Source organism: Aulonocara stuartgranti (genome assembly GCF_965226115.1).
Source record: "Aulonocara stuartgranti genome assembly, chromosome: 5".
NCBI lineage: Eukaryota > Metazoa > Chordata > Actinopteri > Cichliformes > Cichlidae > Aulonocara > Aulonocara stuartgranti.
The window spans coordinates 25,330,209-25,345,390 of NC_138943.1; the positions used below are offsets into that span (position 1 = coordinate 25,330,209).

Sequence of the window (15,182 nt, forward strand, 5' to 3'; positions counted from 1 at the left end):
TATCTCTGTTGTTTGTGCTTCTTTTAACCGACACACATTGTTTATGTATCTACACAGTACTCATCATATACAAGCGGGCAAATGGTTGACTAATTGAGTCAGATGCATTGTTTCCACAGTATATTTTTAGCATCACTTGGTATTTAGAGTACACTTAAATATTTGACATTGTTTACATTTCAACAAATAATACAAGAACAAATATTGACCATAAATATAACTTCTACTACATTACATCAATGCATGATCAGCATGTGCTTGAAGTACGCTGCGTGTCACGGACACTCGTGTGTTTTCGTACTAGAAGACTGGCTCAGTTGTTATTAGGAATGTAAGACACTTTCTTCTTGGTCAGGTCTTCGGGGCCAAAGGAAACTGGCAGAAGCTCTTCCACAGTCATCTTCATATACGAGCCATCAGGCTTTGACAAGTATACATCCCAGTTTGATCCAAACTGTAAACGGGGAAAGCAAAGGGCTGGAGTCTTACAGGATAGTCAAGTGTTTCACACTGAAATGTTTGTTTAATGACAAACTAGCACCTTCTAATGTGTTACACAGGCCACAAACAGGATAAATATTGGCTAGAGTGACGTGTGAGCTTGTCACTGTGTACTGTATACAATCACTGACTGGAGATTAAAGGTCCCCTTTAAACAAATCTGCTCCAAACCAAAATGAGCAGAGTTAATACCTCTCTCATGAACTGCCTGCAGCCTCCACATGGGGAAATGAACTGGTCACTCATGTCACTGAGGAAAGGAGAAGAAGAGTTTTGAATTGGCAAATAGTTGTTTACTTATATGAAATGTAGAAAGAAAAACTCATGGCTTCTATTTAATATTAGGATTCACGGCAGAATTTCACATACTTAGTTATAGTATCACTTCTCCAGCTTTTTCAAGATTTGTGACTGCTAAGGAGAAGTATCCTACAGCCTTAACTCTTCCCTAACAAACAATATACAGACAAAAAAAGTCTTAACCTGGTTTAAGAAATAACATTGGTAGTCTGTCTGTGTTTCTTAAGGTTTAGCGACGTGCACAAAGACATGCAATGTGGAGTGAGTCATAGTCTCAGACTTTGCAACAGCAGGAAGGATGCCTGCATCTGTGGAAATGGAGAACTTTCCAGATTACTGTGTGTGTGTTAATTATACGTGCTCCTTACCTGGCAATTGCAATGGCCTTGAAACGTCGGTGCCCTTCTGACACTGCCTTTGCAATAACGTTCCTCTCAGCACACATTCCCAGATTGTAACAGGCATTCTCCACATTACAACCTGCCGAAGACACAAGAATAGAAAGGGATTGTTTTTGGCAACATGAGCAATAAACGGGGTTCTTCACATGGTAAAAAACATTCACAGCTGTTTACCAGCCTTTTACCCTCCCCAGACATTCCCACTGAGGGACACTTGCCAAGGTTTGTACAGTCCAGTGACACTGACCTGACTTTTGTGTCTTTGCTTTACTGTAGACAGTGGTCTGACATCCCTCTCGGTGCACACAGTGCCGTTGAAGCAAGTGATAACCGAAGGGCTCCCTTAGCTCGCGGGAACGCTAAGATGTGTTCCTTCTCAGAAATGTGATTTAACTCAGTCATGTGGAATTATAAAAAGCTGAGGATGTAGAGCCACACGATAAATAATAAACCTTTATCTGAGCTTTCCGCACCAAGTCCAGACATTTGAACTGTCAGGTAATCATTAACACAGCGGATCAAGACAACTCAGAACAAACTAATGTGTAATTTCTTGTGCATTTCATTTGGATAAAACAAAAACAAAGGTAAGAGCTGGGAGGTTTTGTCATTTCTCACTCGTGTGTGGAGATCTTGCACCATAAAGAAGCAAGAATTGACTTGACTCAGATACAAACAGCATAATAATTTAGCTCACGTCTTCCCGTCTTTCACTATATACTTTTCAGGGTACAATTATGCTAAAAGTTACTTTTGTGTTTTGGTGCAACAGCATTCATTCAGTAAATAGTAGCCAATAACTTTCTTTTGTGTTCACCCCAAACCTAAAACCATTACCTTAAAGCTTCATATGATATACATGCATCTACTAAACAACAAGTTTCACATGAGACTTACCTGTATGCACACTGTTGTCAAGGGTGAGCAGCGCAGCCCCGACTCTGAATTTGCTGTAAGGACAGTAGGTTTGCTCCTTCGCCTCGTGGGAGAGCTGAATCAGTTTTGCAACTGTCTCTTTGGAAACATGTTTAATGTCACGATCCTCAATATGCATCACCTCACTGTTGGACTGGGTTCCTGCCATGATTACGGTTGTATTTTCTAAGATTTCTTTTAAAGTTGGTGTGTGAGCCTGTTGCAGCTCAGCTTTAAATGTGAATGGGACCGAGGGAAAGGGGAGAGGGCACAAGCAGCCAATCACTCACCAGAATGTCAGCATGCTGTCATAAAGAAAGGGAGGTGTTGTCCCTTTGTGACTTTTGTGCAGATGTGACATGAAACCGGGGTTTGGGCAAGACTCTGACTTAAGTGTGACTCACCTGCCTGACCGGATTCTGAGGAAGTTTCGTAGTGAGTTTTAGTTTTAGTTTTAGTTTAATGACCGAAAAAAACACAGGTTATTCTCAGAAAATGTTTATTTAAGGTCCATATGTTTATAGTCAGTGGACAATAGAAGGTTTCAAGGAGCAAAAACAATTCCTGAAACAGACGTTATCCAAAATCTATGACAATGTTTTCATTTCTGTATAACACTGTAATATAACTGTAACATAAAAAAGTGTTTTTAGCAGAATGAATTGTAAAACCTGGTTCAGTTTGTATCATAACGGTGATATTCAGTCAGTGGGAATAAAAGTCAGTCAGGTGTAGGTTCCAGGTAATTTAGCTTTAACAAATATATCTGTGATTATATAAAAACAATTATATAAAAGATAAACATAGCATTTTTGGTCCTTCAGGAGCCATTCAAGTTTGTTTCTTTTTCTTCTTCTTTTTTTTAATCAAGGTAGAATTTTCTGTTAGCTAGTGGTAAGGATTGTTATTAGCTGTTCTCAATAACCTGATTCATCCATCCAATGTAGTTTCTGACCTTGGTGTAGACACCAGGGTAGTATGAAATCGCACAGCCAATGCCCCAAGATACAATGCCTTCAAATTTACCGTTACAAATAAGAGGTCCTCCAGAATCACCCTGAAAAAGGAAAAGAAAAAAAAAAGATTTCAGGGTGTTTGTTACCTGATAGGACAAATTTTATTTGTTTATTTTTAAAGGAAATACAAAATCTGCAAAGTCCAGCAACCATTAGAAGTGATATTGCTTTTGTTAGTGGGACATTGTTGCTGCTGTTTGGCAATTTAAAGTTTACCGCATTACTCCATTAAAAAGCAAAAACAAATGCAAAGTCATCAGTGTAAAATAGACAAACTGAAGTGTCCATTTCCAAGTCTTGTATCATTCTTTTGTATTTAATTTTTGTATTTACATATGTTACCTGACAGGAGTCTCTCCCGCCACTCCTAGAGCCAGCACAGATCATGTTGTTTGTGATCCTGAAGGGGTAGTAATTCCAGCAGCTGGTGAACAATTCCACCTCCACTGACCTCAGTTCGGGGGATAAACTCTGGCCGTACATCCAGGTAACACCCCAACCACTAACTGTGCAAAGATTCAGGTTTTCCAGTGGCAGAGAGTTAGGGTCTGGCAACGAGGCTGGCTCGACCATGTCATTGATGATAGCTGGACGGTCCAGCTGACCCACAAAAAACAAATCCTTCTGTCAGTCAACATTGTCTACATAGCATACATAATATAACGTTCAGTCTATCATTTAACAGTGCCATATTTAGCCATAAAAGCTAGTTTTCTTCTGCAGTCCCTGCCAGGTTGAGAGAATGATTCAGAAAAAGATGCAAAAGCATGTTAACACAATTATTATAAAATCACAGTTAGTGAAAACTTCAGATTATGACAACACATTTTATTAGCTAATAACTACTGTTTTATAGATTTGGAGACAGAGGGTATAGTGGGTATAGAATCCCAACAATGTTAGATACTAAAATGAACTTTGTGGAAACGTTTACTGAAACTCGGTAAAACTTAAAGGAATCATAGTGCGAGGTACAGTAATGTGAAAAGGAAAGAGTTCTCTGGTAAAAACTGAGTACACCCTCACTGCTTCCATAGCAATTAAGAGGATAAGTTGCAGGCATGTCTGGAGCATTACATTTTAGACTCTCTAGGCCTCAGTGAGCATGTTAAATGTTAAAGTTCATGACAAACAAGCTATACTTGTTTATACCCAACCCAAGTCATACATATGACTTAAGTTTGCAAAATAGACTCCGAGGAAACAACAAGACTTCCTGCAACAATGAAGATGTTTGGCCATAATTTCACAGCACCACGTGTTGCAAAAATCAAAGACAGCACAACGACCATGAACTCCTCTGTATAGCAAAGTATTCTAGAGTCACTGGCTTATGTACCAGGACAATGATCCCAAGGGCAGTAACATATACAACAGAGTGGCTGAAAATGAAAAGAATCGATTGGCCAGTCAAAGTTCAGACCTTAGCCTGACTGAAATGTTATGGCAAGACCTTAAGAGAGCTGTGCAGAGGGAATGCCCACAAAGTTCAACGAACTGAAGCAAAGTGGCAAAGTTAAAACATAAGGTTTAATGACTATTATGGGTTTGTTGCCACATAATAGTTTATGCCGTTTGACACACTTGCATACTCAATCATCCAGGTAAGGAAATCCCACAAAGTAGATTCTGTTCTGTAGGATTTTCAGTGAGAGAAACGTTTCGTCACGTATCCAAGTGACTTCTTCAGTCTCAGCTGACTGCAGGTTTCCCCAAACTTATAAACAGTACATTCCTATAATTATTGAAACTAGCACAACAGGCTGTGAGGTCAGTTTCATGATCATTAATATGCAAATTGTCATGACCATTGATAAATGTCCATGGATACTATTCACAGAGAGTTGAGGAATGACAGCACTCACAGCGTTGTAAGAGGGTGAATATTAAAGATCGTGACCTCCTGGTCCGTTGTTATTCAATGGGGCTAGTTTCGGTCATCAAACCTGCAGTCAGCTGAGATTGAAGAAGTCACTTGGATGAGTGACAAAAGGTTTCTGCCTCGGGAAATGCTATGTCCAGACGAACAGAATCGACTTTCCGCGACTGCTGGAAAACATTTTATTGTTGGCTCAATGAGGGATTCATCATCAGTCAGGAAATTATTAATAGAGCTCAGCAACACAATTACACAATCCTCTATAAAGGACAGATGTAATACTAAATAAACTACATAGGTAATTTTGTTTACCAGCTTAAAGACTTTTCTTCTATCTATTATCTAGAATGGAAGATAAGGGAAGGGAAGGAAAACTACAGCAGGAAGACAGAAGAGCAGCTGCAACAGTACAACATCAGAGGGGTTTGGAGCAGCCTGAAGACAAGCTCAGGACAAAAACCAACCCCCCAGGCTGCAGGAGATTTGGGGTGGGTGACCTAAACAAATATTTTAATAGGTTTGATCAACCACCCACACCTCCCCCAGCATAGTCCCCCCTGCTGCAATCTCCCTCATCTTCAGTGACTGCCTGTCTTTCATCTCACACCTCCCAGCCATCACACTCACCCCAGGCTTCTGTGGACTCCAACATACACCACCCCTCCCCCAAAATCCACTCTATCTATCTCAGCACTTCAAATGAGGAACGAGCTTCGCAAGATCAAGGTGCGGAAGGCTGCAGGTCCAGATGGCATCAGCTCCAGGGTCCGGAGGTGCTGTGCAGATGAACTGTGTGGCATCCTAGGTTATCTGTTCAACCTGAGCCTGTTGCTGGGCAAAGTACCACAGCTGTGGAAGACCTCCTGTGTGGTACCGGTACCAAAGAACTCCCATCCCAACGACCTCAGCAGCTATAGGCCAGTAGCCCTGACATCACATCTGATGAAGACCCTCGAGAGGTTGTCTCTAAACCATCTGCGCCCCCTGGTGAGGTCTTCATTGGATCCGCTGCAGTTTGCTTACCAGCCTGGCATTGGGGTGGAGGATGCCATCATCTACCTCCTGCACCGAGCTCTGACTCACCTGGAGAAGCCTGGAAGCACTGTGAGGATCATGTTCTTTGATTTCTCCAGTGCTTTCAACACCATCCAGACACGACTTCTGAGGGACAAGCTGGATCTATCATGAGTGGACCACCACATGTCCCAGTGGATACTGGACTACCTCACAGAACGCCACAGTATGTGAGGACACAGGGCTGTGTCTCTGATACACTGGTCTGCAGTACGGGGGCCCCACAGGGAACTGTGCTGGCACCATTCCTCTTCACCCTCTACACTGCAGACTTCTCCATCAACTCCCCAAGCTGCCACCTACAGAAGTTCTCTGACGACTCTGCCATAGTCAGCCTCATCATAGGTGAGGACGACTCAGAGTACAGACAGTGAACTCTGGACTGGTGTCAGCAGAACCACCTGCTGATCAATGCCGGGAAAACCAAGCAGTTGGTGGTGGACTTCCGGAGACGCAGACCCACCACACTGACACCGGTGAACATCCAGGGAGTGGACATCGAGATAGTGGACTCGTATAGGTACCTGGGTGTTCACCTGAATAATAAACTGGACTTGAGCCACAACACTGATGCTCTTTACAGGAAGGGTCAGAGCAGACTCTACCTGCTCAGGCGGCTCAGGTCATTTGGAGTCCAGGGAGTGCTTTTAAAGACCTTTTATGACTCTGTGGTGGAATCCATCATTTTTTACAGTGTTGTATGCTGGAGCAGCAGTTTATCGACAGCTGAGAGAAAGAGGTTGGATAAACTCATCAGGAAGGCCAGCTCTGTTCTGGGATCCACCCTAGATCCAGTGCAGGTGGTGGGAGACAGGACTCTGGCCAAAATAACCTTTCTGATGGACAGAGTCTCCCACCCCATGCATGTAAATGTTGCTGAACTGCAGAGCTACTTCAGTGGCAGACTGCTGCATCCTAGATGCATGAAGGAGCGTTTCCGCAGGTCCTTCCTCCCTGCAGCTGTACAATCAAAACTGCTCCCAACAAACATAGATGTTTACATCAGCGCTGTAACTTGCACTAATCAACTGAACAACTACCACTGTTATAACTACTTTTCTCAGTTTATATGCACTAACTTATTGGAAGTTACATGTCTACTTTTTAATGCACGGGTACAATAGAAAATCTGTACTTTTCTAATTATTCTAAATATTCTTAACTATTTAAACATCTTTAAGCATCCTGCTCTGTTTGCACACTACAACCTGGGTGTGCCACTTATCTGTACCTCCCATCCCAAGGTAAATGTCTAGAAACAGTAACAATAAATCATGAGGTCTTAGTCATGGCTGTCCCTTACCTTAAGCAGCATGATATCATTGTCAAGCATCCAGTAGCTGTACTGTGAGTTTTTAACGATCAAGGAGACGTTGAATATCTGCTCCAATCCATTCCACTGGGTGAGACTGTGCTGACTCAGGACCACTTTAATCGTGTGACTCCTACAAGAGGGGAAGACATGAATAATTGTTCAGCTGATCAAAGACACACAAAAGTTGTCCAAATATTTAAAAAGGAATAAATGTATTAATAATTATAATGATAGCACAAAACATTGATGTGCTCTGTATTAACATATGAATGCAAGGTTTTGATCAGTGTCTGTGCTCCTGATGTACAGCTGCAGTAACTTACGCCCTCCAGCAGTGGGCAGCAGACACCACCCATTGCGGGTGGATGAGGGTGCCTCCACAGAAATGGGAGTTGCTGTACAAGAGGGAGGCTTGATATTTGATGGTGTAAGGGTTTACCAGTGTACCCCCAATTATTCTGTTCCCATATGCACCTAAGATACACAGAGACAAAGGATTATGTCAAAATTTTCTATACATATAGGGGTATTTTCTTTGCAGTGACCCTCCATGTTCACAGACAGTGGCTTTCTCCAGTGTCCATGAGCAAAATCAGACCTGTTTCAATGCAGTGCTGTCAGACTGCCTGACAATTGTGGCCATTTAATATGGATTTTGCATTGTTTTTGTATTTTTTTAATCATATAATGTACTGTAAGTATTTTTATGTTGAGAAGACATTAAACCTAAATTGTAGTCGTTTACTTGTACAGTTTTTCACAGAAAGGTGAACTCCTTTGCATCTTTAATTCTGAAAGGCTCAGCCTCTCAGAATTAAAGATGTTTATACCGCTCATATTACTGAATAATTCAAATTGTTGTACAGTGTCCCACTGCCTCTTTTGTTTTTAATCTTTAATTGCAACTACCTTAGCTTTTGTTGCTGGCATCGAATGATAATTCTCAGTTTCAGCATCTAGAAGATGGTCTTTGAATCGTATACTTTGAAATTTCCTTCCCACATTTCCCACTGAGCTTTTATTTGAATTTTGCAAAACATCCAACTTTTTGGAAACCAGATTATACCTGAAGTCAGATATTGCGTAACTGTGTAGTCAGTGTCATCGACTCACCTGTTAGTTTAGCAACAAACAGGAAGGCCATTAAGAGGTGGCAGGACTGAGCCGGGTTCATCATAGTAACTGGTGCAAGAAGAAAAAATAAGCATCAATGGTCAGTATCACAGATCACAAATACATGAAGATGTTTTGTAGAGTGGAAAAAACAGACATTTTAATCTCATACGCTGTCAATTATAATCTGCACAGACTAATGAGGTAAAATCATCAGTTTGATTGAAAAATTCTGGTATTATTTTGCACAAAACCAAAATCCCTAAATAGGAAACTCATGTGACGTGTGCGATCATTTGTAACCAAACACAACAAGGTTGCAAGATGGTTTCACAAACATAATGACCAAATCAGTCCACGCACAGGCAGACATTAGAAACATGCCAACGCATATAAACGCAATTTGTTGTAAGTTCCTAAAATTGTAAGTGTATCCACTCCACACGCACACACACACGAATTAAAAAAATACCAGAGCTAATAAATTATATGTATCAATACATCAAATAAAGTTGTTCACACAGGCTGCATTAGCACTCTTACTACCAGCATCATTTACTAACTATTCATCACATCTTAGAACTTTTATCTCAGAGTTTTGTGATCTATGTAGCATAGTAGTGACAGTATCAATACACAAAATCGCTACACAAACACACAACACACACGTACAAAAAGCTGCCAAGGTACTCAAAACCTCACAAAGGGAAATCTAGTCTCAACACATGTCGTCTGTGGCAATATGAACTCCTGCAAAGTTAGAATTTTATGAATACAATGGTGCGGTGAAGTTATGGGCATTAACACAGAAGTCATTCATAAAGTTTGTCCAAGTTCTACATTTAAATGGAGTCATTTGAACTTTTAATTAAAAATAAAGAAAATCCAGATTAAGCTTTACTTTCTTATTACACAATCAGCTGGTACACTGCCATTAATTCCACACCCGCGCTGCTAATGAGCAATACTATATAAGCAAGGCTTCCTCACCTTATTGGGAGTCGAGTATAAATCCGCACAGCCTGGGACACACGCTCTAACACAATCCTCTCACACCGAGACAAGTCTGAGAACTTGGGCCTCTTTTATATTGTGTTCATACCTGTCACTCTCATTATTCCCCTCCATGATACACCATTTATCTAAATGTCTCTCTCTCACACACAGAAAGGAGAGTCTGACCTAGTACAAGAAAAAAAAAGACATCCCCAGCCTTGTCTTTCATTACACCTTTCTTTCTGGGGCCTTTGTTCTCACAGCTTCAGCCTATTGTCTAGTGGTGGAGACAAAGTATTGCTGTGCAATGGTGAAACCCAACAAGCCAGAGAGATGATAAAATACACCTACCAGACATCTTGTTAGTATATCCAGTGGTGTTAGAGAGCGCAGGACAAAAGCACGAGTATGAGGACTGATATCAACCTGAGATGTGGCCGAACATATAACAGCATTTATTCTTTACCTGGACAAGGAAAAACGTATTCTCAGAAATTGCGTTAAACTGAGATGAGCGTGAGAGCATTTCCGTCTGCTTCCCCCTGCACACACAGGTCCACATAAAAAGACACCATCGTCATCTTTTTGTTCTAAAACACTTGCAGAGCGATATGATTCAGTGTTTGCTCTAAACTGTTCTTCTGGTGTTTTCTTAAAAAAGGAAAATGTAAAAGTTTTGGTGGTAAACCTTTTAAAACGTGTCACATTTTCAACCATTAGGACCCAACATTCTCAAAATGTTTTTAATAACAAGTCTGACTCTTATGTAAGCTTATGTAATTGTCAAGTGTTTGCACATATGGCCAGTTTCTAATGAATTAACCTAACATCGATGTCTGTGGGAGGAAGCCAGAGTACTTGGAGGAGAACCTTTTCTACTGACCACTCTTTTAGCCATACATTCGTACAGTGTTTTAATTTTGACAGATTATCAGATTAAGCGATTAACAGATTAAGCGAACATGCATGTCTTTGGAATGTGGGAGGAAGCCAAAGTAGTGGAGAACAGTGAGAACATGCAAACTCCAGGTATCCACCAGGTTTCCAGAACCTTTTTGCTGTGAAGTAACAGCACCACTACAGTGCAGTCCTAGTATGGCAAAGTTTATTACCTGGGAAAATAAAGCATGCAGTGAGTATAGTCACTAAAGTTTACCAAAGGGGTTTATGGATGGACAAGCAGACGAGCTTAAAAAGAACAATTTCTTACCTTAACAGCTCCCCCACACCACATCTGTAAAAAACTGCAGGCTGTTCTGTTTTTGTTGGCAAATCTTAAATTTTAATATTAGACAAACATAACCGCAGTAAATACAAAACATATTTTAGATTATTTCATTTATTAAAGGGGAAAAAAAGATATCCAAACCCACATGACCCTGTGTGAAAATAATTGCCCCCTAAATTAAAAACCACTACTTGTGCCACCTTTAGCAGCAAAAACTGGAATGAAGCATTTGCGATAACTGAGAATGACTCTCTCACATCAATGTGGAGGAATTTTAGCCCACTCTTATTTGCATAATTTTTTTTTTTGTTCCAGGATAAACGTACAGTTTTTCATTTTACTTTTTGTTTCATTTTGGGGGGGGGTTGGACTTGGTGGTGTGTTGCTGGTGCATTCAGGGCATGAACCAATGGTCGGACATTCTCTTTCAGGATTCTGGTCGGCTTAGGGTTAGCCATTTGTGGATAACGGATCTCACCGTGATTCACTAGAGTCCCAAAGCTTTTTCCATGCTTATAGATGGCAATGAATTTGTTTATCATTTGTTCCTGACTTTCTGTTGATCGTGGCGTGATGAGTTTCTTTTTGAGATCTTTTACCCTGCTTCACTTTATCAGACAGGCTCTGTTTAAGTGATTTCTTGATCCAACAGGTCTGGCAGTAACTAGGCCTGGGTGTGGATTGTGAAATTGAACTTAGCTTTCCAAAACATGCAGTTAATTTGTGATTTAATGGTTGTTTGATGAGCTGAAACACGTAAGTGTGACAAATATCTGAAAAAAGAAGAAATTAAGAAGGGGGCAATTACTTTTTCACAGCGCGCTAACATTTTGCAAATGTTTTATAATTAAAAACAAACTTTTTCATTTTCGTCATCATCCTTCAAACATCCTTTGAACAGTTGATTCAAATGTTGTCTTGAAAACATCGTAACAGCTTATGGGTAATGTTTTTTAGTGTTGTAGAAATGTTCACTGTCATAGCTGAGAAATCAGTGCCACAGCCTGCCTGTGTTGATTAGCCTGCTCGAGCAGGTATACACTGTATCCTTCCTCTCCTCTCCTCCCTGAGTTTTCTCTTCCCAGGTGTCATTCTCATTTAGGTTCCCAGAAGGGTTTTTTCCATTCTGAGTTCCCACACGTTGGAGCATTTCGTTTGCAGGCCATAACCTCCATATAGTCTTCACTCCCCAAGGTGTCATTGTAACTGTGAGGGTGAAAGGCGATAGCATGCTCAGCTCTCCCTCAGGTGCAAAGCCGATGCGACAAACAGGGTTTCTTTGTGTGTGTTTGCGACAGAGCAGGACAGATGACTTTGGCAAAAGTACATGCACAGTATGGATAGCTTAAAGAGGAGCATCTGCATAAATTTACATGGCAAAAAGATATTTGTGAAAATAATACCTAATTCGCCTACACTGCCAGGCACAAGTGATGATCAGTAAGCTCAAGTACTGAGAAAGGTGAGCTTCTTTAATGGCAACTTGAGGCTGTTTCCCAAAGTGAGTCGGTCCCATACAACGTCTGTAGTTAAATGAGAGGACAGAGTGTTAAGTTACCACACGTTACCTATCAGTTGATTTAATAAAAAAGCATCAACGTCACAAACACAGTAAAGAGGTCCAGTTCAGCTCACTCAATGAAGCCTAGCAGACAGCTACCAAATACAGCTCCTTGTTGGGCCTCGGCTAACGTCAACTTTAAGCTTGTACAGGTGTTATGAAAGAGTAAATTAGCTCGTTCGTCATATAATTAGACATACATTTCATTCCCACTGGTTGTGTTTATCAGTTTTACAAAAAATTCAAGCAATGATCAGTTTTATATTGGGGCGTATTTCTTTTTCGTTAATAGAAAAAATCAGGGAATTGGTAGAAAATGTTTTGTTATAACCTTTTTCCCCCCAGTGTCTGATTTGCTAAATGTCAACTCTTTAAATTAAAACCAGGACATATGTTTTTGCATCATTATTTGTTTAAAATAATTATTAAAACATGAGAAATGTGTTTTTAAAACTATTTGATTCATTCATATGCTTTAAATTGCACTGTAAAAAAATGCGTGAAAAAGCAAAAAATGTTCTGGAAATTTTCTCCCAGTACATTTGACACTTTTTGTGACATTTTCCATAAATGATAAAAGTGTAAAATTGAATGTTTATACATAACAAACATCGAAAGATTTCATTTCCTTCATCTGAGGTGATTTTAAATTCAGTGTGGTAAGTTTCTTCCTCTCTAATTCAGTATTTCTCTAATGTCATTGTTGGTACAAATGCTGTTATATTCTTGGATACTTGTTTTATATATTAGTGTTTCAACAGTTTAGAGAAAATTTGTTTTAATTTATTTAAACATGAGTCCATTGTCATAGTTCATTATTATTATTAGTAGTAGTAGTAGCAGTGTTTATATTGTACAATATGAAAAAAGTGTTCTTACATAGTAATTACATAAAATCATGCAATTCACATGATATTTTTAGAAGTAATGGAACTAACCACTCTTATATTCTCTAGGTACAGTATATATTACACTGAGTATATAAATACACTTTTCTACCAGATTAACCATGTGCAATACTTGCATGAACAAAGCAATGATGTGATGGCTCGTTTTGATATGATTGAGTGGTTTGAAAGGATGGGTTCCTACTGAAGTTTGTGTCATTTGATCCATGACAATTACATTTGGAAAACTGCAAAGTGCTCCGTTCTCTTTTCATTGCTATTACAGCGTTACAACTGCAGTATTACATATAGTTATATATAGATCGTTTTTTTTTATCTTTTGGGAAGATAAGGTTATCCTCTACTGAGAAGCTGAAGAGAGAAAGGCTTCATATTTATAAAAACACCTACCTTTATCTTAAATACAGGATTCTCTTTTTCTCCTAATCCGTCCTGTCAACTGTGTGATTTTTGTGTCATAAATCTTTTAAATGTTGGCAGACATGCAATGAAAATTTCTAGAGAGGAGTCTTACATAAGGATGATTAGTAATTCCAAATTCAATGTAGTGTGGATTTATGGTGAAAAAAATATTTACCCTTGATGATATCAGCACACAGAAATCCATCAGACTTCATATTTTTAAATCAGATAGACATAAGACCTCAATGTGAAGCCTTTTTTTCAAGCATGTATAATCTTATCTGACTTCTATGACACGATTTGAGGGCATAGTACAGTTGTAAAACAACAACAACAACAACACTGAATTTGAATTGTTTGAAATTCAGTCTTAACTCTGACAGTTAATGGATCCATGGATTTCGCTGTGTAAGCGAGTTGAATATTTAGAGAAAAGTAACACTGGTCTTTTGGTTTTAGTTGATATGAAGTTTAAATTTAAAATCAATCAGTTATGGAAATAAAAGACAGGCTGTAAACAATTTTTATTTATGAAGCTGAACCTTTTAATGTGGAAGTCCGTGACAATTAAGCACAGTCACTGGCTCCAAATTATGGAGGTGGGAAGAACCATAAAGCTATTCAAGGCTTTAAAACTAAGTAACTGTGTGGTATGAGGGTGGCTTTGTCCATCTTTTGTATACAGTCAGTGGTTTTATCTCATTAGTTGAACTGACCTCTTAACAATGCATTTATATTACCATTGTATTACAATAGTTCCATACCATTTACTTGAATTATGTGCTTTGTAGCAATTTATGAAAGGGAGAAAGAAAATTACTGTATGAAGGCGGGTTAGTGTTGGCCCAGGAAACACCTGACAGTTGGAGGCCACACAAAGCTCTCCCTCTCCTATTCTGCTAGGCGAAGCATCAATTATTCAGCTTACTGTAAATGTGGGACAAGAGGAGGTCAGGCGAGATTCTTCCCTCCATGCTGTGGACGATGCTGACTTGCCAGAAGGGTGGTGATGATCATCATCGGGCTGATGATAATATGTTATTATCATTGCTGACACGGATTCAGTGATGGATGATGACTCACACAGAGAAACACTTGTGCGTAGAATACCTCTGCGTTGTCTTGGCTTTGCTACGAGTCTACACACACACACACACACACACACACACACACACACACACACACACACACACACACACACACACACACACACACACACACACTCTTACTCACAGAGAGAGAGACTATTGAAACATTTCAACAGGGATAAGCCTGGATGATGACACAGACAGAGCACCCTGATACAGTATAGATGAACCTGCTCACCACAGTGTTGCCATAGTAACAATGTAAGGCCTTTCGACAAGTCAGGAGGGTCAGAAGGAAGAGTTGTGATAGGAGATACGTTTTGAATGTGAACTTTGTTGCTCTCTCGCCTCTTTTTCCTCCTCAATCAATGCTACAGTGTTGGTTCGCGCTGCTGCACGATCAACAATGAAATTAAAAACTCCTCAAGGAAACTCGAGGATAAAGGTTGGTGGGGCTGACACCCACTGTTTCCTGTGAGGAATGA

The 15,182-nt window shown here is 39.9% G+C and overlaps 2 protein-coding genes across 2 annotated transcripts; both read right to left on the bottom strand.

Moving 5' to 3' along the window:
- Nucleotides 1–53: 53 nt before the first annotated feature.
- LOC309706356 (cytidine deaminase-like) lies at nt 54–2,470 on the bottom strand. Its single transcript, XM_082532808.1, has 4 exons — nt 2,100–2,470; nt 1,170–1,281; nt 694–751; nt 54–454 (listed from the first exon to the last, which is right to left on the bottom strand). Exons 1-4 carry the CDS (start codon nt 2,284–2,286, stop codon nt 314–316), a joined length of 498 nt encoding a protein of 165 aa, XP_082388934.1. The 5' UTR covers nt 2,287–2,470; the 3' UTR covers nt 54–313.
- Nucleotides 2,471–2,610: 140 nt separating this feature from the next.
- On the bottom strand, nt 2,611–10,027 carry LOC309707207 (trypsin-like). The gene is made up of 6 exons (XM_082534380.1): nt 9,862–10,027; nt 8,515–8,583; nt 7,725–7,875; nt 7,390–7,531; nt 3,476–3,733; nt 2,611–3,174 (listed from the first exon to the last, which is right to left on the bottom strand). The coding sequence occupies exons 1-6, from the start codon at nt 9,866–9,868 to the stop codon at nt 3,025–3,027; spliced, it is 777 nt and encodes a 258-aa protein (XP_082390506.1). The 5' UTR covers nt 9,869–10,027; the 3' UTR covers nt 2,611–3,024.
- Between the last annotated feature and the right edge of the window lie 5,155 nt (nt 10,028–15,182).